The sequence below is a fragment of the Takifugu flavidus genome, chromosome 19, assembly GCF_003711565.1.
Source record: "Takifugu flavidus isolate HTHZ2018 chromosome 19, ASM371156v2, whole genome shotgun sequence".
Lineage (NCBI taxonomy): Eukaryota > Metazoa > Chordata > Actinopteri > Tetraodontiformes > Tetraodontidae > Takifugu > Takifugu flavidus.
Window position 1 is genome coordinate 10,601,508 of NC_079538.1, and position 23,253 is coordinate 10,624,760.

At 41.4% G+C, this 23,253-nt stretch overlaps 3 protein-coding genes across 8 annotated transcripts; all 3 read left to right on the plus strand.

Moving 5' to 3' along the window:
* Positions 1-500: 500 nt before the first annotated feature.
* LOC130516248 (solute carrier family 23 member 1-like) lies at positions 501-6,623 on the plus strand. Of its 3 annotated transcripts, XM_057017159.1 has the most exons (13): positions 590-630; positions 1,268-1,366; positions 1,578-1,718; positions 1,804-1,961; positions 3,325-3,484; positions 3,599-3,780; positions 4,018-4,138; positions 4,368-4,524; positions 4,648-4,901; positions 5,198-5,362; positions 5,448-5,556; positions 5,653-5,748; positions 5,830-6,623. In XM_057017159.1, the coding sequence occupies exons 3-13, from the start codon at positions 1,578-1,580 to the stop codon at positions 6,078-6,080; spliced, it is 1,794 nt and encodes a 597-aa protein (XP_056873139.1). In that variant the 5' UTR covers positions 590-630; positions 1,268-1,366; the 3' UTR covers positions 6,081-6,623. The 3 variants fall into 3 exon arrangements, with proteins under 3 accessions (XP_056873140.1, XP_056873141.1, XP_056873139.1); XM_057017160.1 differs by lacking the exon at positions 1,268-1,366 and having other exon boundaries at positions 501-630; XM_057017161.1 differs by lacking the exon at positions 5,198-5,362 and having other exon boundaries at positions 587-630.
* Positions 6,624-9,310: 2,687 nt separating this feature from the next.
* On the plus strand, positions 9,311-13,445 carry LOC130516247 (solute carrier family 23 member 1-like). The gene is made up of 12 exons (XM_057017158.1): positions 9,311-9,440; positions 9,810-9,938; positions 10,179-10,336; positions 10,420-10,579; positions 10,680-10,861; positions 10,930-11,050; positions 11,156-11,312; positions 11,452-11,705; positions 11,832-11,996; positions 12,078-12,186; positions 12,314-12,409; positions 12,497-13,445. The coding sequence occupies exons 1-12, from the start codon at positions 9,393-9,395 to the stop codon at positions 12,754-12,756; spliced, it is 1,839 nt and encodes a 612-aa protein (XP_056873138.1). The 5' UTR covers positions 9,311-9,392; the 3' UTR covers positions 12,757-13,445.
* A 1,001-nt stretch (positions 13,446-14,446) lies between these two features.
* On the plus strand, positions 14,447-23,145 carry gpcpd1 (glycerophosphocholine phosphodiesterase 1). 4 transcript variants are annotated; one of them, XM_057016358.1, is made up of 22 exons: positions 14,447-14,676; positions 14,784-14,866; positions 14,978-15,059; positions 15,134-15,218; positions 15,904-15,979; positions 16,648-16,689; positions 16,913-17,036; positions 17,188-17,416; positions 17,508-17,670; positions 17,752-17,881; positions 17,948-18,002; positions 18,130-18,222; positions 18,307-18,381; positions 18,662-18,710; positions 18,821-18,879; positions 18,990-19,055; positions 19,151-19,287; positions 19,466-19,601; positions 19,815-19,975; positions 20,695-20,744; positions 22,119-22,913; positions 22,965-23,145. In XM_057016358.1, the coding sequence occupies exons 2-21, from the start codon at positions 14,818-14,820 to the stop codon at positions 22,160-22,162; spliced, it is 1,905 nt and encodes a 634-aa protein (XP_056872338.1). In that variant the 5' UTR covers positions 14,447-14,676; positions 14,784-14,817; the 3' UTR covers positions 22,163-22,913; positions 22,965-23,145. The 4 variants fall into 4 exon arrangements, with proteins under 4 accessions (XP_056872338.1, XP_056872337.1, XP_056872339.1 ...); XM_057016357.1 differs by lacking the exon at positions 20,695-20,744 and having other exon boundaries at positions 14,450-14,676; XM_057016359.1 differs by lacking the exons at positions 14,447-14,676; positions 20,695-20,744 and having other exon boundaries at positions 14,849-14,866; positions 14,956-15,059.
* Positions 23,146-23,253: the final 108 nt, after the last annotated feature.

Here is a 23,253-nt window from a genome sequence, read left to right on the forward strand (position 1 = left end):
GGAGAGGAGAGGAGAGGAGAGGAGAGGAGAGTCTGATCTTAAAAGTAGCGATGGAGTCAGCCTCCCGTACCTGGACAGGGAGCTGGTTCCATAGCAGGGGGGCCTGGTAGCTAAATGCTCGGCCCCCCATTCTACTCCTAAAACTCTGGGAACCACAAGTAGACCAGCATTCTGAGAGCGGAGCGGTCTATTGGGCTGATAAGGTATCACTAGCTCCTCCAGGTAGGATGGAGCTAGGCCTCTGAGGACCTTGTAGGTCAAAAGAAGGGTTTTAAAAATTATTCTAAATTTAACGGGCAGCCAATGTGTGCATCATGAAAATAAAGTACTTTATGTATTGTTCCCCTGTCCTCTACACAATACACATGTCAGGGTGCAACTAGATAACTTTTACTGTCTTCTTGTCACCATTGAGTCAACCATAAACCGTTCAGTGCGCCACCACATGGCCATGCCCAGCCATTACATTTTATATTTGTATGCTCAAGGGGGGAAAAATAAATCTGCAACCTGTTAAAAGCTATGGTTAAATATTCTCAGATGACTATTTGTCAGTGATGTCACTTCCTTAACTCGTCATTTAAAGCAACAGTAACAAGAGCCCGTTACGCAAAGGCGGATTTTTGAGGTGTAAGTAGAACAAATAGACATAAAAATAAGTTTATAAAATAGTTTTTTACACCTTGTATGAACTACTTTTAGTGCAATGTATATGCTAATATCTGAATTTCTGCTTATATGTTGATGAAAATCTGCACAATTTAAAACTATTTTAATTTATCATGCAGTTGAGTATATGCCAATAACATTGCACAAACACTCGAATTAATGTGTTTAATCCTTATATTATTACTTATGCAACTGATCAATAGCATAGTTGATATTTACATCACTCCACTGATCACTCTTCCAATATAATTTACCTTAATCTGACAGTTATGAAACCGGCACTCTGCATGGTTTATTTGGCTGCATTCTTTAGTTTCATTATGTTTTGGAGAATTTGGATTTTCCTGCGAGGGAAGTCAAGTTCAGATACTCTGATAGACCTTTTTCTGTGTTCTGTTTCAGCGTTTTAGAACGAATATTTAATTTAAACAATTATTTTCGTATGAATTTGTTTTATTATCATCGAGTCAAACTATGAATCCAGGTTCACCTGTCGCAAAATTCACCACTTTTATTCCAGAAGTCCCTGGAACGACACCGCCAGGTTTATATTAACACGTCTTTGTGGATAATCTGTCTCATTTTACTTGGATTTCAGGGTCAAATTTCAATCTCGTAGAATGTTTTTGGACTTTGGCCGCAGCGACCGCCGGCAGTTTAGAATGTGTGATCAGTAAATCCAGCTGCGCAGGACAAGGTATCCTAGCGCCTGCAGAACTACGTTTCCAGCTGTGATCAATATCCATCCTCAACACAGAATACAAACTGTTGCTCTTGCACATTTGAACATGTGTCAGAATCATATTTTTCCCAATTATGTGTGCCTGTATTGAGCAAATATTTCCCAGTGTCTTTACTGTGTATTAACAACTGTACTTGCATCTAATTTGCTCTATTTGCCCCTGCAGATGTCTGAAGAAGGCAGAGAACCGGAAGGTAAGGAGCAAAAGTCACATGACATCAGCTCTGCATCAGAGGACAGAAACCAACTCACCTACCTTGTGACTGATGCTCCTCCCTGGTACCTCTGTATCTTTTTGGCCATTCAGGTAGGTGTTGCAAAGCACCCTTACCATTTTTGGATGCATCCTGCTGCACCTCACGTTTAATGAGTGAACTTCCTCTCTGATGCAGCATTGTCTGACAGCATTTGGGGCGACGATCTCTATCCCTCTCATCCTTTCTGAGGGGCTGTGCCTCCAGCATGATAGCCTGACCCAGAGTCACCTCATTAACAGCATTTTCTTCGTCTCAGGCTTGTGTACCCTGCTGCAGGTGACCTTTGGTGTCCGGTAAGATGGACTATCCCACAACTCACCACTCTGGAACAGTTGATGTTATATGTTGTTATAACACCCTTGTTTAGTTGGTGGCTTTGGCTGCATTTCAAAATCAGCCAAACAATGGGCCAGATTCACCAATATGTTCTTAAGAATCTTCTTAGATTCTTTCTTAAGTTGTTATTAAGAAGTTTTTAAGAAAACCCTACGTCGGATTCACCAACGCGTTCGTAAGCCCCAGAATTGTTCGCAGCTGTGTTCTTAGATTGATGAATGCCATCTGTTCGTAAATTGAAAGCGCGTGCCAGGTGAGTCAATTAACATACGATTAGCATAAGTCACCGCCCACTAATGCCCATAAAAGGAACTGCAGCAGGACCCTGTAGACAGAGCAAAAAGCAGCCAAATGCCCAAAGCCAAATGCCCAAAGCTTGCCTCTCCACGCCTGATTTCTGACGCCGTGTTGAACAATTAAGAAAGGATGGCTAACACGCTTGATAAAATTGCCTCAACCCTGATGACTATAGCCAACACGCTTAAAGAAATCAACGAGAATGTAAAAAAAAGAAGAATGTAAAAAAAATAAACGTGTAAAAGCTGTGCTCGGATTGTGACAATAATGGATTTTATTCACAAACGGGCAATTAATCGCGCTCGAACGTGAACCGCGTGCCTGCAGTCTGGCCCCATCATTGCGTCAGGACGCACATCCTCACGGGGTTGTGGCTCTGTGTCCAAACACATCCAGCGCCCCTTTAACATGCCGATGGTGCGTTCAATGGTGGAGCGACTGCGCGCATGCATCTGATTGAATAAAACTCCTGTGGAGTCTGAGGGTTAGGTGGTCAGTGGTGTCAACAACCAGGGCATATCCTCGATCCCCTAATAAAATAAATCAAGATAAAATCAAATAAAAAGACAGTTTTGGCATGGTTTCCAATTTGGTTGATTAATGTTAAGTCATTGGCACATTTACGTAATTTTAAAATTCTCCGTAAATCACCAAAAATAGGAAATAAACAAATAAATAAATAAATATGACAGAATTATCATTGTAATATTGAATTTTATTGAACTGCACAAGAGAAGAAAACACAACCATGCCAACATGTCGGCACTGAAATAGCGCAAGAGTACTCCTGAGTGTTCGTAGGATTTGTTCTTACCTACGAATAAATTCAGGATAAGAAGAATTGGTGAATGCCACAATCTTCGTCAACTGTTCTTAAGTGGGACTTAAGAACAAATTTGTTCGTAAGAACGCTTCGTGAATCTGGCCCAATGTTCCCAACTTTGGTTATATTAAAAACAAACCTATTGTCAATTATTGTGAGGAAATTATGTGTCTCTTGATCATGTTTATACCACATTTTAGGCTTCCTATCCTACAGGGGGGTACATTTTCTTTGCTGACCCCCACCATGGCAATGTTGTCCATGCCAGAGTGGGAGTGTCCTGCTTGGACACGCAATGCCAGTTTGGTGGACACGTCTTCGCCGGTCTTCAAAGAAGAGTGGCAGAGCCGTCTGAGAAATGTAACTAAGCACTGATCATTCAGTAGAGCTAAGCTATCGCATCCCAGCATCCTCGTGGTTAAATATGGATGTCTTCACATCAACTGTTGATCTTGGTCACCTTCTTGTCCACAGCTGCAGGGCTCCATCATGGTGGCCTCACTCCTCCAGATCGTGGTCGGCTTCTTGGGCGTCATTGGCTTTCTTATGCGCTTCATAGGGCCTTTGACCATTGCCCCCACAATCACCCTCATTGGCCTGTCGCTGTTTGAATCATCTGCAGCCAAAGCTGGAACCCACTGGGGCATCTCTGCCATGTATGTAGTCATTCAGCACCACGGTTCGTCTTCACAGGGTAGGAGCCAGCACGATGGGATACTTTTAGAAGCACACAGTTTTAGAGGTCATGAATAGAATATTTGCAACATATTACTCATTTGAGACAATAACGTTGAAGCCTTTTGGAGAAACACGTTAACTAACCCTCTTTTGCATCTGTTTTAAGCGTGGAATTGTTTCTATTGCTAACTTTGTTTCATTTTTTTTATGCACAGGACCACATTGTTGATCATCCTGTTCTCCCAGTACCTCCGTCTCATACCAGTCCCTGTTCCAGCATATAATAAACTCAAGAAACTTCACACCTCAAAGTTCTACATCTTCCAGCGAATCTCTGTACGTTTTAAACAATAAGTCTAAAGTTGCACCCTTTGCCACAACAGCTGGAGCTAAGCTGCTGACATTCTACCAAATATCTGTCTGCTTTTGTTCCATAAACTGGGAAGTTTTGAGCGTAACTCACCACATTTGGCAAAATGCGGCTGTGTTTTAAAACATGTGTTCTTATATTTTATGCTGAAAGGATGTGCAGTAGAACTCAATTAATACTAATTATTATTGGTAGATTCTGCTGGGCATTGTGGTCTCCTGGCTAATCTGCTACATCCTCACCGTCTCTGATGTTCTTCCATCTAATCCAGCCCATTATGGCCACCTGGCGCGCACTGATGTGAAGGGAAATGTGATCAGTGATGCTTCCTGGTTCACATTTCCATATCCTGGTAAATGAAGAAGGACATTCCATTGTTATGTTTGGCTTTTCTCAAATTTTGACCCTGAAAAGGGAAAATATGAGAGATTCAGTCCCAGTATTTCTGAAGGATAAATCTGAGTTGTTTTTCCAGGCCAGTGGGGCGTCCCTTCTGTGAGTCTGGCAGGCGTGTTTGGCCTCATGGCTGGAATAATCTGCTCCATGGCCGAGTCCATGGGTGATTATTACGCATGTGCCAAGTTATCAGGGGCCCCGCCTCCCCCAAGGCACGCCATCAACCGCGGCATCGGGGTGGAAGGGCTCGGCTCTTTACTGGCGGGGGCCTTCGGCACCGGCAACGGCACCACCTCATTCAGCGAGAATGTGGCTGTCCTGGGCATCACCAAGGTGAGGAAATCAACATTACTGCTGCCTGCTTATAGAGCTTATCTATCACTGATCAAACTCAAAGGAGGACTGTATATCTGGCACTCGCTAACTAGTAACAGGGAGAAACCTTGAGCAGGACCAAGCTCATATAGGCTCAAGCTCATATCTGGCTGATTGCTGGAGGAGAAGAAAGGGGCAGGGGGAAGCATAGAAAGAAGACACACATACTTGCCAAGACAGTAGTTGGACTGAAGATGCAGAACAATAACGCTATCAGTCAGTTCTACAACAAAACTAATGTTTTAATCTGACAGGTGGGCAGCAGGACAGTGATTCTTCTAAGTGGAGTCTTCTTGATATTAATGGGGATTTTAGGAAAAATCAGTGCTGTCTTCACAACCATTCCTGACCCCGTGGTTGGAGGCATGTTTATGGTCATGTTTGGAGTCATAACTGCAACAGGAATTTCTAATCTGCAGGTGAACAAACAAAGTGCTTGAGCCATCTGACCTTTTGCTACCAAATAACTTCTCCGATAGTCAACTGATGTGTTTTCTTATCCAGTCCACAGACATGAATTCCTCTAGGACTATATTTATTTTTGGGTTTTCCATGTTTTCTGCACTTTCCATCCCCAACTGGATTGTAAAGAATCCTGGTTCCCTCCACACAGGTCCAATGATTTATTACTTTTTTGTTTTAATATGTACTTGAAATATTATTCTACCTTCCAGCATGAAATTGAGCCCTCATGGTGTTCCTCTTTCAGGAGTTAAAGAGGTCGACCACGTGTTACACATACTGCTGACCACCAACATGTTTGTAGGAGGATTTCTTGGCTTCGTCCTAGATAACACAATTCCTGGTAGGTTGATACAAATGGCTGTCTGTGTGCTATAAGGTGTGGAATACGGGTGCCTTACATGTCTCCTTGTTGATTTTGTAGGGACCAAACGTGAACGTGGACTTCCAGACAGAGAACATGAGGATGTTTCTGATAAATTCTCGGCATCACTTGAGCTCTATGACCTCCCTTTTGGCCTAACTTCATTCCTCTCCTCCCAGTCTTGGGTTCGTTACGTCCCCTTCTGTCCGTGGAGAGACAGAGACACTGATGGCAGGACTGAGGACAATAATGTGATGCTGAGACGGGGAAGTGAGCTATCGTCTCATGGGGAAATTGTAGAGATGAGATGAATCTGTTTGAAAAGTTTAATGTGACATATAGAAAATTAAATAATAAACATCATGATGTTGGTTTAGATTTAAGTTTTATAACTCAGTGGATCCCCCTTTTCCAAGGATTCTGTGAAATTTGTCAACATTTTACAAAAATGGAATCTGGCCCTACTTCCAAAATGACTTTGATGTCATAATTAACATTTAAGGTGGTTTTTTTTAGATCTCACAACTGGAAGAGCCTCATGAAATGATAATACATCTGACCTGTTCCACTTTATGATGCCTGAGTAAGTTTATTACCAAAAGGAACCTGCAATATTTTTATTGTTGAAATTAGGATTGTCTTAACTTTGAGACATCGATCTAAATCCCATTTTTAGGCTATATTTTTGCACATTATATCTTATTTCAGTCAAATTCAAGTTATTCTGCATCTGCTTTCATTTATGTAGAGCATCCAGATGTCTGTGTTAATCAGGTCTGACCTACTAATCTGTACGACTTCTCTTGTGCATTTCTTCCAACAGTCCTTTTTTTGTTAAAGGAAATTAGATTCCACCTGTGGATAAGTGTGTTTTTGAAGCGTCTGTGTCTCCACTCTGCAGCTGCTGTGAAGCCTTGCAGCACCAACCCTGGAGCACCTCTTGCTTTCCCACCTGCAGAGATAACCCAACTTTCATCTTTCTCTTCTCTCTATCAGTCTTTTTCTTCCTGCATTTGTTTCCTCTGGCAGACGCAGTAGGTGGAATATTATGTGCTGATTATGATCAAGGGAGACGTCGCTTTGTTGTTGAGGCTACTTTTTTGTCCTCATTGTATACCTTCATGAAACTTAAGAACTGCATTTTGATGTGCTGGAAAGGGGGTTTGGGGAGGCAGCTGGCCCACATTTTCAGCATTTGAATAGAACATGATGTTGATGAGTGATAATGAACCCCCTGGACAAGCACAGTGTGTTTCTGACTTTGTTCCAAACACTGGTGCACAAGAATTCTGTGTTACATCTTGTCTATCTGTCATTTCAGTTAGTCAGCTCCATGTATGCTTTAACAAACACAGGGATAAAAGGAACTCTATAGTTGATAGATTTGCAGCATTTATTCCCTTTGTGTGTGGCTGCAGATGTAAAGTAATGAGACTAGGAGACAGGGATCAGTAAACAATGATGTTTGCACTGTTTTCACGTATGTACTGTATGTATGTACATACGCATGCATACACACACACTTTTGGATATATTTGGAAGTTCAAGTTATGCAAAGATGCAACAGTCCTTTAGTAAAAGACTCTTTTCAATGAAAGATTCTTTTAGCTGTTTTGTTTTTTTAAATTCATTAATAATATGTGTCTCATCTTGGTACCTATATGGTGCTCAAACCCTGTCTTAGTCCAGCCGTGGTTTCTGTCCCACCACACAGCGGCACTTAGGTGAAAGTGGATCCACCTGGTCTCACAGAAAACCCGGCTGGAATTCAGCTGATGCAGACGAGGTTTGGTCAACCCTGTCATCCAATTTAAACAGAGGGATGCATATCATGCATATGGATTATAGCTTTTTATTAAGTATTTTGTTTCATACTAACATCTGCACTACCCTGTCATTAAATTGGCTAATATAATTACCTAAAATTATTCTTTTTTAATAACAGTCTGTGCAGGGGGAGCATGCATCTTTAGCTTTGCCACTGATCCTTATTGACGTGGTATTAAAGATAATGATTAGAATTGAGGCATCTACGTCACTCTGACCTTCAGCTTTTTGCTCCAGATGACACTGATGTTAAGCATAGGGTACAACTGTGATACCTTCAAGTGTTATGCAGTCCAGATTGAAGAAGCACAAAGAGAATAATTACATTATCTTGTTTGCATTCCAAGTCAGGTTCGATTGGTGAAAGGTTATTGTTTAGACAAGAGCCTTAAAGGCGACCTCTCACTGAAAACTCTCACTTGAGTCAGACCTTTTGGTTTAAAAAATAACCTTTATCCAGGTTTGAGTAGCATTTTTTTTTTACACCTTTTCCATTTATTTTTTATTGCTGTTTTATTTTAGGGTTTTCAGCTAGAACATGACAATAATCTGCTTTTAATGGTCTGAGACAGGACCCATTGTTGCTGCAGTAACTTGCCACATCCTGATGATCCTGCAGTTCTGAAAATGTCTGTGTGCAGTAAAAGTGTTGCAGGATGTATCATCTTACCTCACCATCTACTTGAAGGACACGGGTGACTGGGAAATATGGCCACCTAACCCCAGTCCTCAACATTGGCTTCATCTCTTCAATGGTTTTAAAGTTGAAATCATAAATTTGTCTTTAGGTCATAGATGGTTCAGATGCTCCTTCCCTGTTCATCTGACGCACTACAAAAACAAAATTTGGTGCACTTTGGTCAGCATAAAAGCTGGTCATGTGAGCCAGTCAAGATAAAAACACCTCAAGCATCAAAAGATGTTTCCAAGAAACACAGCTGTTACAATTCAAGGTTGCCTAGGACCCGAGCGCAGGCAAGACACAGTGACGAAAGGTCCAAAACTGGTTTTATTAAAACACAAAAGGACAGCCCTCCTGGACTGCTGGGAAGCAACAGTCCTTCCTTCGGGTGCACACCAAGAGCTCCAGCGTGGAGCCACAAAAATCACAAGAATCTTCAAAACTAACAAAGACAACAGAAATACCAAGTCCCACAAAACTCCTCCGACACTGGTAGGCCGGAGTCTTAGACCTTAAATAGGCGGCTGATCGCTAATGTCCTGCAGGTGCGCCAACAGGTGGCCGGAGCATGGCTCCACCACGCCCCCTGCAGGAAAAACACAACTGGGAATCCTGGATCACAACAACAGCAATCCAGATAATGTTTTAATGACATATAGGTGGTAGGTAACATCAGGTCTCTGCATTTGAGAGTCACGTGTCTGTACTGAGACACTGTCCTCTCAGTATTGTCCCATTAACCATGGTTCCTGACATTATTCCCTCCGGGAGGATTCTCCTGTTGATAAATAACCGATTATTTTGTTATTAACAGGATACATTTTCCCCATTTGATCCTTTCTTCTATTAATCTCTTTGTTTACTTTTGCACCTGCATGTACATTCATTCAAGTCAGTTAATGTGTATTCAAATGAAAAATTTACCTTTTCTTGTTACCAGACTATTTCAACTTCAATTAAGCTGGTAAGTTGGTGAACAATAAAATCTTACCTAGTTCAATAAGAGACTAGTAAGAGAGGCGGGGTTGACTCTGGATTTACCCACGCCTCTTATCTGCAGGTCTTTATCTTCAACAAAGCACCTCTTTGTCACAGAGGAGCACCAACAGTTACTATGGCTCCAGCGAAGGAAAATGGTGGACTTGACAATCTCGCTTTTGATGTAAGTGCAATCTTTTGTCCACCTAAAGATATACAATAGACTCGCAAGACTGGTGTGACGTCTTCTTGCATCGTAAAGAACTATTGTGTTGTGGGTTCAAATCTGGTTGGATGAGGATTTAGATTTAAAAGTGTCATAGAATTAAAAAGAGATAACATTATTTGGGGGAACTTGATTTTATTCTTTGTTTACATATGAAAAGGTAGAGGAAAAATGGACAAACTGGGCCCTTATTTACACATTCCTTTACTTTTAGGCCTTCACCTTTTTATAATTAAACTTTACGACGTATGTAAGAAACCCCAACTAGATAAGAGAGCATTCACTGTGTGTGGCTCTGCACTATTATGTTGCACGTCTCCTCTGCAGATGGACGAAGACATAAAAGACGGGCTCAAAGAAATGAGGGAAAAGCCGTCAGGAGAGGACAAAAACAAACTGGCCTACTGTGTGACAGACACCCCTCCGTGGTACCTTTGCATTGCTTTGTCCATTCAGGTTTGTGGACATGTTCTCTGTAGACTTCTTGTGACAGTGTTTCAATAAAACTTCAGCTTCATATTTGATCCACAAATAAAATGCAAAAATAAGGCAGCCATCTATTTTTAATGATCTTTCCTTTTTATTGGAATCTGTACTCTATTGTTCAAAGGAAATGGATACGTATTGACATTTATTGTAATGTATAATAATCTGCTTTAAATGATATAATAGATTCAATTGTTCTCTCCTGTTTAGCATTACCTGACATCGTTTGGGGCCATCTTCTCCATCCCTCTCATTCTCTCAGAGAGCCTGTGTCTCCAGCATGACAGCCTGACCCAGAGTCGCCTCATCAACACTATTTTCTTTGTTTCTGGGATTTGCACCATGCTGCAGGTCACCTTTGGAGTCAGGTCAGGAGAATGACATAAATCTGCAGTCTCAGGAGACAAACTTCAATTATGTGTCTCTTGATCATGTTTATACCACATTTTAGGCTTCCTATCCTACAGGGGGGTACATTTTCTTTGCTGACCCCCGCTATGGCAATGTTGTCCATGCCAGAGTGGGAGTGTCCTGCTTGGACTCACAATGCCAGTTTGGTTAACGTCTCATCACCAGTCTTTATAGAAGTGTGGCAGAGCCGGATGAGAACTGTAAGCTAACAAAACCTGCAAACATAAAACCATCCCTCTCTTATGGATTCATCTTTCACAACCCGTTTTGATCGATGGAGCTCCCTTTTATTGTCCACAGCTGCAGGGCTCCATCATGGTGGCTTCGCTCCTCCAGATCGTGGCCGGCTTCTCGGGCATGATCGGCTTTCTCATGCGCTTCATAGGACCTTTGACCATTGCTCCCACAATCACCCTCATTGGTCTGTCGGTTTATCAAACAGCCGGAGCCAAAGCTGGGAGCCACTGGGGCATCTCTGCCATGTATGTAAACAGAGTTACGCAACAGCAAATACAGTATAATGATTTACATTGACTGCACTGATTCACAGGACCACTGCGCTGATCATCCTCTTCTCCCAGTACCTTCATCGTGTTCCCATTCCTGTCCCAGCATATAACAAACACAGGAAACTTCACTTCTCAAAGTTTCATCTCTTCCAGATAATGCCAGTATGTTGATATACACAAAGTTCTGTCTGAGCTTATATGTGATTTTGATTTAAATGGGCCCAGTTGGGTGTTGGAATGCTGTTGCTAACATCAGATATTGGGTAGGTTCTGTTGGGAATTTCGATCTCCTGGCTAGTCTGCTACCTCCTCACAATCTACGACGTCCTGCCATCTAATCCAGCCCATTATGGCCACCTGGCGCGCACTGATTTGAAGGGAAATGTGGTCAGTGATGCTTCTTGGTTCACATTTCCGTATCCTGGTAAATCTAAAAACACTCATTAGCTGCCTTTTCCAACTCATTTTGCATTTCTTTTTCTACAAATTGTTCATATTCACAGGACTGCCTGACTCCCCTGACCCTAAACTCTGAGTGGGAAACTCCCAATTTGTGTTTTCAGGCCAGTGGGGCATGCCAGCAGTCAGTCTGGCAGGGGTATTTGGGATTATGGCTGGAATAATCTGCTCCATGGCCGAGTCCGTGGGTGATTACCACGCATGTGCCAAATTATCAGGGGCCCCGCCTCCCCCAAGGCATGCCATCAACCGCGGCATCGGGGTGGAAGGGCTGGGCTCTTTACTGGCGGGGGCCTTCGGCACCGGCAACGGCACCACCTCATTCAGCGAGAATGTGGCTGTCCTGGGCATCACCAAGGTGAGGAAATCAACATTACTGCTGCCTGCTTATAGAGCTTAACTGTCATTTCTAATGATCAGATTTAGTAGCTGGGCTCTTTTCAATAGGAAATGTCTGTTTTTTGTTTTTTTTAAAATCTGACAGGTGGGCAGCAGGGTGGTGATCTTTACAAGTGGAGTTTTCATGGTTTTAATGGGAATCTTGGGGAAAATCGGAGCTGTCTTTACAACCATTCCTGAACCCGTGGTCGGAGGGATGTTCATGATCATGTTTGGAGTCATAAGTGCAGCAGGAGTCTCCAACTTACAGGTAAAGAGGAAAATGACATAGGATATCATTTGATTCTTAAAGACTTTGCTTCACAATAATCTGATCCATTTTATTTTAAAGTTTACAGACATGAATTCCTCCAGAACCATTTTCATTTTTGGCTTTTCTTTATTCTCTGCACTGGTCATTCCAGACTGGTTAAAGAAATATCCAGAGTCTCTCAGCACAGGTAGAATCTAAAAGGATAATTACCTTAACCATTGGGCATCCCTGTTTAACATTTTTGTACCAGTAAGTGATGCCCAAGAGTCAGTGGTTACTAGTGGTTTTCTTCCAATCCTTTGTCTGTAACTCAGGTATTCCAGTGATTGACCAGGTGGTGACAATATTGCTCAGCACACACATGTTTGTAGGAGGCTTCCTGGGCTTCTTCCTAGACAACACCATTCCCGGTGAGTGCACAGAGAAGGTTGGATCAATCAGCATGTGTGCCACTCCTGCAGCACTTCTGGGAAACTATTCTTTTCTCCTATATCAAGGGACCAGACAAGAACGTGGATTTGTCTGGGAGAAAGAAGAACATGCTGAGTTTTCCAAAACGCCGGCATCAGATAAGCTGTATGACCTCCCCCTTGGCATCACAACCTTCTTTTCGTCCTACTCCTGGGTTCGTTTTATCCCTTTCTGTCCATGGGAGGGTGAAAACAGTGATGAGGCCAGTGTGGTTCAGCACCAGCCTGGTGAGGATCTGTGTGATGGTGCTTTTGACCCTAACCCTCCTGCTAACACCAAACTCTAACCCGACACGTGTTAAAAGGTTGAGAGTCATAGACAGTTGGCACTAGACACATTTGCTTGCACCACAAATTGAATTAAGAATGTGAAATAAATGTTGCAAATCAACCTTTTAAATTTGCTAATTACAGCTGTTTTATTAAATGCCAAAGGTAAGGATGATAACCCTTTTAATGAAGCATTTTCATATAATCTATATCTCTAATTAAAAGTTTTCCCCATGTGCATTTTAATTAAAACTTTTAACTGCTTTTTTAGACATCAAAAATCTTGGATAACTCAATATGCACCGTGGGGGGTAAACCGTTTAAATGGCGATACAGCAGCAATATTGCAAAATGTCTTAAGTATGAAATATGGAAAGTAATCTTTAGTGTTGCAGGTTATCTCAGTTAATGGAACATAACATAATTAAAAAAAACATTCGATTGTTTAGGATGCGATGCAGTATATATATGTATGTCATAAATTTTCCATTAAATTTTACCTTTTATAAAGCACTTTAAGTAAAGTGCAGCTGCTGCTTCAAAGGCCAGGGTTTTTGACTGTTTTATCAAGGCAGACTGATGAATTGTCACCTTATTTTAATTTCTTACAAGAACATTTTGTTATTTCTCCTTTTATTTACCTGTTTTAAATTGTTTTTGGACCACATGCGTAGAGATGTTTTCCGATAAATGCAGTCTTATTTCACCTGTAGTGATTTGATTTACTGTAGTGATTTGATTGACTGTTAATCCAGTTTATCATCTTCTCATATCAATGATTTACTCAGAATGTTGTTGCTGTTCAGCTTTGACCCATGTAAAACAGCCATTCAGCCTTTTCAGACAAATGAATAATTGTCAACCATCCTGAGATCTGCCCACCATTAAAACAGTTGAGAAATGGAGACAAGGCCGAAATTTAATCACTTCCATTAAAAATGTATACTTATCAATACCATTAGCACTGATTTTCTGCATTTTTGCGTCCTTATATGTGGCTATATTTCCTATATATAGTTCCTAATCGCAACCACTAGGTGGCGCTACATTACACGATATGCACTCCAACCTGCACAGTTGTGCAGCGGCCAGTCAGAGTCGTGTCCTCATTGAACTCGCGCTCATCACCCTTGTTACAATAACATAAATTTTACATACATATCTCATATGTAGAAATGATTACATTCAAACACACACTGTGTGCGTGCGTGTGTACGCGTTTAGTTTAATTTATTCCTAGAAGTTGAAGGACGTCACCATCTTCAGGAACAAAGTTTCATCATGCTTGTTGATATTTACTTGGCTTTTTTCCCTCACTTTAGCATTTTTCTATACCCTGTCACTTAAATTTTGTTTGCCACGTGTTCTGAAGTCAAGTGCAGTGATGACGTCAGGGCCTGCCTATAGTTGGGAGACAACCGCACAACAACCCCGACCTTAAATCCAGCTCAAGGCGGTCTAAACTAGATCCTTTTACCCACAAATGACCACTAGGTGCTTTGACAGGTGCTTTCAAAATAAAACACTTATATTTGAAAACGCGCCTCATATCGTAGCAGTTACGGTCTCCTTTACGAAATAAGTATTTTAATCTGCGGTAGCCTTGTTTTTAAATTCTGATTTAAGGAAGAATTGTCGATGTTTGCCGCGGCGAGAAATGTTTACTTTTACGAATTCTTTACCGGAATTTATTTTTTATTGTAGGAAATTCACGCTTTTTTCCGCTTCCGTTACTTAGCTGTGCTGGTAGCTTGCGGCAGTAGCAGTTGTTTACGGTGTTTGCCTTCACGTCAACATTCATATCACTCAGCAGGTGGACGTAGGAGAAATGAACGACGAAGTTAGGTTTGCTTTCGCCTCCTCAGTGGCGTAACACAGGTTATCCGGCTTCCCTGCGGGCTCTTTGTTAGCGCGGTGAGGCACCACTGCAGATCAAGGTAAACAATGTAAACATACCGCCTTTGTGCATCTTGAGGGTTTATTTTGCACTGTAAAAGCGACTTTGTCTTGCTGTACGTATTCAGAAGTTGCACATATCTTTCAGAACATCACTGATTATCACAGTTCGTTTTGCTGGAATGGACACCGCCCAGGTGACTTTGGTTGTCAGAGGTGAAACATCTCCAGGTATGCTTGCAAACTGAAAGTATAGGGGACATGTAAAACTACATCTGCCTGAGATTGCACCAATACCAGACGATAACCTGAGCTTTAAGTGATTGGTTTGATCAATTCAAGGTGAGGTGATTGCTGTTGTTGGTGGCTGTGAAGCACTGGGAAGCTGGAGCCATCAAAAAGCTGTGACATTAAATCATGATGGGTACGGTAAATTCATCAAGCAGTGTTTCCAGTATAAATCATATGGCTGAAATTGTGCTAAATATACCCTTGCAGAAATGTGTGGACTCAAACTATTGCCGTTCCTATGGGAGTTGTTTCCAAGTATCGATATTTCAAAGGATTCTTTCTGGAGTCAAAGGTGGGTTTTTCTTATTTAGTCCAGCAGGGGCAATTATATTTTAAAGCCATATATTGTGTGACTTTATTTTGCTAGCCTATGTATTATTTGATAAAAGTTCACTAGTTAAAAGGAGAGAAAACAACACCCTTGATGCATTTTCTTTGTCTTAGGTGTATAGTTTGAATTTTTTTGGTTTGTCTGTTGTAAGTGACCAATTTACACTTTTACTTTCTGATTTGTAATTCCATCCATAAATTGCTAAAAGACATGAAATTACATTTCGTAATCTAAGGCTAGATTAGTTCAAAGCTGTTATTCATTCGGATCATTTGGTTAAAGATACAGTTATAAACTGAGTAATTACATACACATTAGAAACCATTAAGTTCAATATGACAACTATAATTGTGCTGACATATTCCTGTTATAGCTGGTTGTGACCTGATTGTTGAGAAGGACAGCTGCTTCATGTATAAGTGCTGTTTGCTTACGGTAATTCCCCCCCCCCCCCCTAACAAATCCACTTTTCAGATTTCACCCTTGGTGGCTGACTGACTTAGTCGGGGATTGGTGAATTTCAGCTGTAATTCCTTTAATAATTTTTTCCCCACCGGTCTAAATGCAGCACAGAGGCCGGACGGAAAAGGGGTTGAATGTCTCTGCTTTGAAAATCCTAACATTTTACCAAACATTGGAATTGCAGAATGCAGGTGATCCCTGTCAAGTGATAGTCAATGTGTGGGAGACACATCATCATCCCCGCACGATGAGCCCCACAGGTATAGAACCATGAATACGGTGGAAGCTGTTTGAAAGTCCCAGTAATGACAGTGTTTTTGGTGCTTCTTCCTTGTGGTTTGTAGTTTCTGGAGAGCTAGTTCTACCTGTAAAAGACTAAATACAAATGCACAGCTCAGGAAGAGCACTTGCTGGAAGAATAGCCTCAGAGGAAACAACCACAGCTTAATGAATGTCATGACCTGTTATTTTAGACCTCTAGATAAAACACCTTTGTGTGACACCAAAAGCTCATTCAAAACAAGCTTTATAGTTGCTACTATTTCTGCATCCTTCCTGTTTTCTATTCTGACCCCAGCTTGTCAGCGCATCCCAGCAATTGTTGCTAGATATTTGCTTTTATATTTAACTGAGGTGTTTGATTTTTTTTTTTTTGAAACATTCAGCTAGACGAAACCCAACTATTAACCCAACCCAATTATTTCATAAATTTAAATGTTGGTTTTGTTTTCCTTTTAAGTTGCTTTTTTAAAAAAAAAAAAAAATGAAGCAAACCAACTCCAGAGCAGATGATTTGGATTTCCTAAAAAATGTCAGGAATTGGATCTAAAAGTGTATTTTTGAAAAGCTCTGGTTTGATGTGACTTCTGCTTCTCCCTTGATGATTCTCAATCACATGTCTAATGTACTTTTCTTTAATTTCTTGCAGAATCACATCAAACTATTGATGATGGAGAGTTTGGATTTCACAGTAAGTTGGATAAAACAACACCCTCAATAACCACATGTAGTCTCTTACTGTAGAAACATTAGAAAATGAAAATTCTGTATAAGTGCTTACTTCCGTGAACAAGGTTATCAGAGAATGAAGCGCATGATAATTGTTCGCTGCAGACACTTAAAGTTATTTTCCAGGAACCAAGCAGATGCACATTTTCCTTTCTCTTCTTACTGCCCGTTCCCTCTTCATTCAGATGGGATGAATTGTGTCGACGTTGGCTGGCTGACATGTCAGACAGAGATTCGCTTGCGTTTGCACTACTCGAAAGTGCCTCCTGTGTCAATAACTAAGAAGAAGTTCAAGAAGTCTCGCTTCAGGTGAGGCTCCCAACACCCTGCAAATAGACACAAGGTAGAGAATGTCTAATTGAACGTGACACAGATCAGTAGGTCTGAGTACTGATGGTTAGTTGATTAGATATTTGTCTGCGTATATTTTGAGTTCAGTCATTATTTTCCATCCATCTAGAATCAAACTCATATTAGAGGGCATAGAGGAGGAGGGAGAAGAGGAGGAAGAGCTTAGCTATGCCTCCCCCTATACCTCCTTGGAGATTAGCATGATCAGTGCCAGTGGCTATAAGTCACGTCACACTCAACCTGAATGTGGGTACGCGCTGGAGCCCCCCCGCTGGACCGAGTACAGCATCCACACCATGGATCCAGACAACCTGGAGCTTACCTTTGAGTTCTTCGAAGTAAGACTCATTTCAATGTGATCTGTAATTGCACAGTTTACTGATAAACTCTATTATCTGGCTTCATGCAATTGTTTAAATCTAATTACAGGAAGACTTGAGTGCACACGTTGTCGAAGGCGATGCTCATCCAGGACACGTGGGCACCGCCTGCCTCCTCTCCTCATCCTTCTCAGAGAGCGGCAAGGACAACGGAGTGGTCACACTTCCAATAATGGGACGGAACTCCAGACAGACAATCGGGAAAGTCAGAGGTTAAAACATAATCCCAAAGCTTCCCACAGTTCTCTGCTTTTCTTTTATTATCTTGTCACTCAGTGTTTCTCTTGTTTCAGTTGACTACCTGGTGATCCGGCCCATCCAGGGACTCCAGTGTGACATGAGTTCCTGTTTCGTAAAGTACTGGAAGAAGAGAAGCGCAATAGACGTTGGTCACAGAGGAGCTGGAAGCTCGCATACAGCAAAGTGAGTGATGAATAACTGCACATTTGGTACCATGTCTCCACTAACTTTTTTTCTCGCGCTTTCTAGACATCACCGAATCAGGGAGAATACCATCGCCTCTTTCAAAAGTGCAGCTAATCATGTAAGTCACAGAACAAACATTATTCACTGGCTCTGAGCGCAGATTATCCCCGTCCATACGAGAATTGAACAGATGAAATCAATTCAATTCAAAGCAATGCAGAAACACTGATGTGATGTTCTGGTAGGGTGCTGCCTACGTGGAGTTTGATGTCCACCTCTCCAAGGATGCTGTCCCCATCATTTACCACGACCTGACATGCTGCATATCCACCAAGATGGTAAAGTTGAGGTTTTTAGGTTCGTTCACCTCATCACCAGTTGGAAATTGGAACAATTCCAATTCCTTGTGTTCATTTTGACAGAAAAATGACAAGACTCAGGAGCTTATCGAGGTCCCGGTCAAGGACTTGACCTTCGATCAGCTGCAGCTTCTGAAGGTAAAAGTCTGGAAAATTGCCAACTCTTTACTATCAGAGGATGGTTCTGCAGATTCCTCTAGGTATCAGTCAGACACAACAGTGAAAGACTGCTTAGCAGAAGATAATTTGTGAGCTTTTCCCCTTCCTGAAGATAGTTTTGAAGAGACAACCAGGTCAGTGCAGTAGTGCCTGTATACACTATCACCATGGCGATATCGTCCCAGTTAACAGAAAGGACAGAGAAAAGAAAGTGATCAGGTTTATGTCCACGTGTTACTGACTGTATTTCTGTCTACAGCTGGCTCATACCACTGAAATGAAAGAAGATAAGGACAAAGGTGACAGAGGTGTGCTCTCTTTGTGTTATCGTCGTCTTATCAGTGTTTTGGGTTCTTTTGCTTGTTGGCACAGCAAATAAGTTTTATTCTGTGCCATAACTCCTTTATTTTTTACTCAGACGAGTATGACAACGATGACGAGATCGACGAGCACCAGCCCTTCCCCTCACTTTCACAGGTGATTTATTATCTTCTTTACCCAAGAGCCTTTATTCAATAGCAACTGTCTTTTCTGACCGTGTTGGTGATAAGGTCAAAGCGACGTTCTTCATCCCCCTTTATTCCCAGATATTCCACGCTGTTCCCGAACATGTGGGTTTCAACATTGAGATCAAATGGATTTCTCAGATGAAAGTGAGGATAAAGTGTTGTCAGTGATGTTCCCATTTGCGTAATAAATGTTCTCTCGGTTATCTTGACATGTTTTTGTTTGCTCTTTTTTTTGATAGGATGGGTCATGGGATAGCAACCTATCGTCCTACTTCAACATGAACACCTACCTTGATATCATCCTGTCCTGTGTTCTGCAGCAAGCTGGACAGAGACGCATTGTCTTCTCCTGCTTCGACCCAGACATCTGCACAATGTTAGTCCAGGCATCCTTCCATCGCTAACTCACTGCATTTAATTCTGGAATCAATCAATTTCAAACAACAGCATTCGCAACACTGCCTGAACGTCATGTTACTGAACCTTGAATACAGTTTGGTTTGCTGCAGGTGCTGAGTCACTGCTTAATGTTTATTTTTCTGTGCTTCCCTCAGGGTGCGTCACAAGCAGAACAAATACCCCATCCTCTTCCTCACTCAGGGAATTTCTCAAACGTATCCTGAGCTGATGGACATCCGCTGCCAGACCACACAGATTGCCATAAGTTTTGCCCAGAGTGAGAATATTCTGGTGAGCTGTTATGATTATATTATATCTGTATAATTATTTACAACAGAATTAATGGGACTTTACGTCTGCAGTTATGGAGGTACTCTATTTTGGCGACTTAAACAATAGTAACACCAATATCACAGAAGTAATTCAACCTAAAATCAAAGTCACCATTCAGGATAAAATTAAACAGGATTGTAAACTCTGTTTGTTTGTTTTATGTTTTTTTAGGGGATCTGTGGACACACAGAGGAGCTGTTAAAGAACCTGGCCTATATTGGGGATGCTCAGTCTAAAGGACTGGTAGTCTTCAGCTGGGGAGTTGACAACAATGACCATGAAAACAGAAGGAAGCTGAGAGAGCAAGGCATCGATGGGCTTATCTATGATAGGTATGCTAATACTTCAGGCTTGTCTCTGGCTCCCATGTCACTTCTGATCTTTATGTATGGACAACTCATACAGTCATCTCTTATATCTTTGTTCATTAATACGGACAAAGGTGATACACGTGTTAAAATACTTTGTTTCACTTCTATATTTTATCTAACTTTAAATTACTTTTCTTGATAAGTACTGGTAACTAGCTTGCTGCAAGCTAGCTAGGGAAATTCTTAGCTTGGGTTTGCAAAAAATAAGCAGAGACAATCATGATCCTTTGCCCTTTGAGCGAGTGTTTTGAGTATAGATGCCCACGCATCTAGTAGTAGAGTAGTAAAACTAACCATAGGTTATCTCTTCTACTCTTGTAAAGATAGCCACCAGTGCTACACTTTGATAACCAGTTGCCACAGCTACAAGCTTCTGCTGCTATTGCCATTCACATTATCCATATTTACAATGTACGGACATTATAACTGGACATTTTCGAAGCACCCTGCGAAACGGAGTTGTTGTTCTAGCTGGACTCTGGTCATTTGCACAGCTGGTCTCACTTCTGTTTTCACTGTACGATGACATTTGCTCTATATTTATGTCTGCACTTTGGCAAGGGCATTTGCAGACGTCAGTGGTCTCGGCAGGCTCCAGATGGAGTTTTATTTTCGCCTCTCAAGAAAAAAGAAGCTGTGCGTCTCCTGGTTGTGGTTTTAACTGTGCCTCTTTTTTTCAGAATTTGTGAATGCTTGGTGCCGTATTTTGACTCAAGTTCTTCCGATTCCCGTAATGGTTTACTTTCTGGTTCATGGCTGCATCCTGTTGACTCGCTTTACATCTGCTGGCTGGTGTTTGGTTCCACTTTCACTGCCTGAGCATTGCATCTTAATGATGACACTGTCACTGTGGAGGTTTTATTTGGAGCGACTGTGCTATGTCGTTGTGTCTTGATTGGTTCTTCCTCTTGGTTTAGTTGACCATGTAGCCATTTGTCATCTTAAACATTTTAGAGCTAAAGGACCACTGAATATGTTTCTGTTAGGCTTCCTTATGTTTGGACAGTGATCCTTCAACTTGAGACTTTTGGAATGCTTAGGTTACATTTGACTAATTTGCATCCATGTTATTTAAAATAATAAAAGTGCTAGATTTATTTACATAAAGGCAGTGCACTTTATGTAAACTGATATGATTAGACCTGCATACTCACTCATTTATTGCTTGTGAACATGTTGACCCTGGATGGACTAGAATGCCACAGAACTATGAGAAATACCTCCAGCAACTTATTCACCTCTGCAAGTTTGTCCCAAAAGGTGTCCCACCATGCAACCATGCCCCAAATAAAGCCAGCGACTGTCACACAGTAGTCTCAGGACTCTCGGGATATTCTGTAAATAAAACACACGGGACAGAAGGAGGGATTTTTCTAGCTTGCGTGGTTGTTCCAGAAAAAGGAAACGAGACAGTTGGGGTGATTTCAACAATTAAGCAATTGATACTCTTACCGTTGTGTAGGAGGCCATCACCAGGTTTTCAGAGAGATCAAAAAGGGTGCAGACATTGGCTTTATGTGTACAACGTGCTTCTAATGCTGTCGGATGCCTAACAGCAGGGTGATTACACTGGAACCTCTATAAATGAATAACAGCCTGCCGTTATTCCCTCAATAATCGGATTTCTTCGATCTTCTTTAAAGTTTTGTTGCACGGTTCAGATTTAGTACAATGGCAGGAGTATCCTCCCCTGAAGGAGTATCAAGTACAAACCTTTTAAATCAGTTTGACCAGAATCCAAATTCTTCAGTGAAAGTAAGGCACAAACAAGGTAACCAGTACAATCACCCCATAGATAAGGCTGTTTATCATTTATGCATGAAATTATGGTGGAACTACAGTATGCTAACTTTACCAGTTATACCAATATGTTTACTTATTTTCCTGAATTTCACTGTGTATCCATGTGTTTTTCGGTGGCTTTGGTTCTGGAATAAGTTGTTTCTAACCTCAAACAAGCTGACTGGCTAATGGTAACAAAGCATTTGCTTTGGTGAAGCAAAGGCAATTGACACGATCCCCTCATGAGCGAATAATAAACGCTTGTAAAGAGAGAGTACTGGCACTAACTGAAGCACCCCCCCCCCCTCTCTCTCTCATTTAGGATCTGCGAGGACCAAGGAGAGGAGTCAAACATCTTCCAGATAGAGGAGCAACACTCTCTGAGGGAGGTCATACCAGAGGAGACCCTGAAGAACTCCACTTGCTCCTGTTACTCGATTCCCTGCTCCACGGCTCCCTGCATCACCTCCAAGGAACACGCTGGCAGTGTAGAGTCCGATTCTGGCCTCAGCTCCTCATAACTGTCCAGCTGGGCAATGCCTCCACCAGTCCAAACTCATCCACTCCATTTTCTTTGTATACTTGTTTTCAGTTATTTATGCTTTCTGTTGAACTAGATGGAGTTTTGCCAGGGGACATTAGAGCTCTTCATACACAAGATATGAATTGTTTTTTAGACTGGTGTCAACATTGGTGTCAAAGCTGTAAATATGGCTACACAATGGGTATTTATTTTATCCAAATTCCATCACTGCATATAAATAAGTGCGAAATCCATCCAGAGTTTAGATGAACTGCAAACATGTCACATTATAATGATAGATGGATGTTTTCTCTGCTTGCTGCTTACCAACTAATTTATATTGCTAACAAGTCTTTGACATTGATTACGGATATGAGAAAACTTACTCTTTGACACAGTCTAGAGGTGGATTTAGTTACCAACCATAAGGAGCCTGTAGGAATGTTTTTTTTAAAAAAAACAAAAAAAAAAACAACTTTAACTTCACAACAACTCTGCTTCTCATTGCATAGTCATTAAAATCATTTAATATTACCAAGGTGCTTTTATATATTGCCATGCCGATGCCACATTTTACACAGATAAAACAGCTCTGTTTGGGTTGAGGTGGACTTCTTTGCACTATTACTTTGCTACATATTGTAGCAAAGTAACTATTACTTTGCTACATATTGTAGCAAAGTAATAGTGCCTGTGACTGAGCTACGCATGATCTCCACATCCAAATACTTGAGAGGACGGAAGCTTCTGTCTTCTGTTGTGTGTGATCGAGTGTCACTTTAGCACGGACTTCTACGTGCGCATGTAAATAAACTCTAGGCCCTTATTTGTTGATCTAGTGTGGCTTTTTATCTCTTAAATATGTTTGTTTTTAACGACAACCTGACCTCTAGAAATTTTGGGCACTTGACAAGAACAACAGAAATCGCTGTAA

What these genes read in the sequence shown, in the direction of transcription:
- gpcpd1 (XM_057016357.1), top strand. Translation starts at nt 14,818, where the DNA reads ATGGACACCGCCCAGGTGACTTTGGTTGTCAGAGGTGAAACATCTCCA. An exon ending in GACAATCGGGAAAGTCAGAG is followed by an intron (nt 17,671 to 17,751) that starts GTTAAAACATAA and finishes CTCTTGTTTCAG; the next exon opens with TTGACTACCTGGTGATCCGG. An exon ending in ATCAGCTGCAGCTTCTGAAG is followed by an intron (nt 18,382 to 18,661) that starts GTAAAAGTCTGG and finishes TTCTGTCTACAG; the next exon opens with CTGGCTCATACCACTGAAAT.
- LOC130516247 (XM_057017158.1), top strand. Translation starts at nt 9,393, where the DNA reads ATGGCTCCAGCGAAGGAAAATGGTGGACTTGACAATCTCGCTTTTGAT. An exon ending in GCATTGCTTTGTCCATTCAG is followed by an intron (nt 9,939 to 10,178) that starts GTTTGTGGACAT and finishes TCTCCTGTTTAG; the next exon opens with CATTACCTGACATCGTTTGG. An exon ending in GTTCACATTTCCGTATCCTG is followed by an intron (nt 11,313 to 11,451) that starts GTAAATCTAAAA and finishes TTGTGTTTTCAG; the next exon opens with GCCAGTGGGGCATGCCAGCA.
- LOC130516248 (XM_057017160.1), top strand. Translation starts at nt 1,578, where the DNA reads ATGTCTGAAGAAGGCAGAGAACCGGAAGGTAAGGAGCAAAAGTCACAT. An exon ending in GGCAGAGCCGTCTGAGAAAT is followed by an intron (nt 3,485 to 3,598) that starts GTAACTAAGCAC and finishes TCTTGTCCACAG; the next exon opens with CTGCAGGGCTCCATCATGGT. An exon ending in CCTAGATAACACAATTCCTG is followed by an intron (nt 5,749 to 5,829) that starts GTAGGTTGATAC and finishes TTGATTTTGTAG; the next exon opens with GGACCAAACGTGAACGTGGA.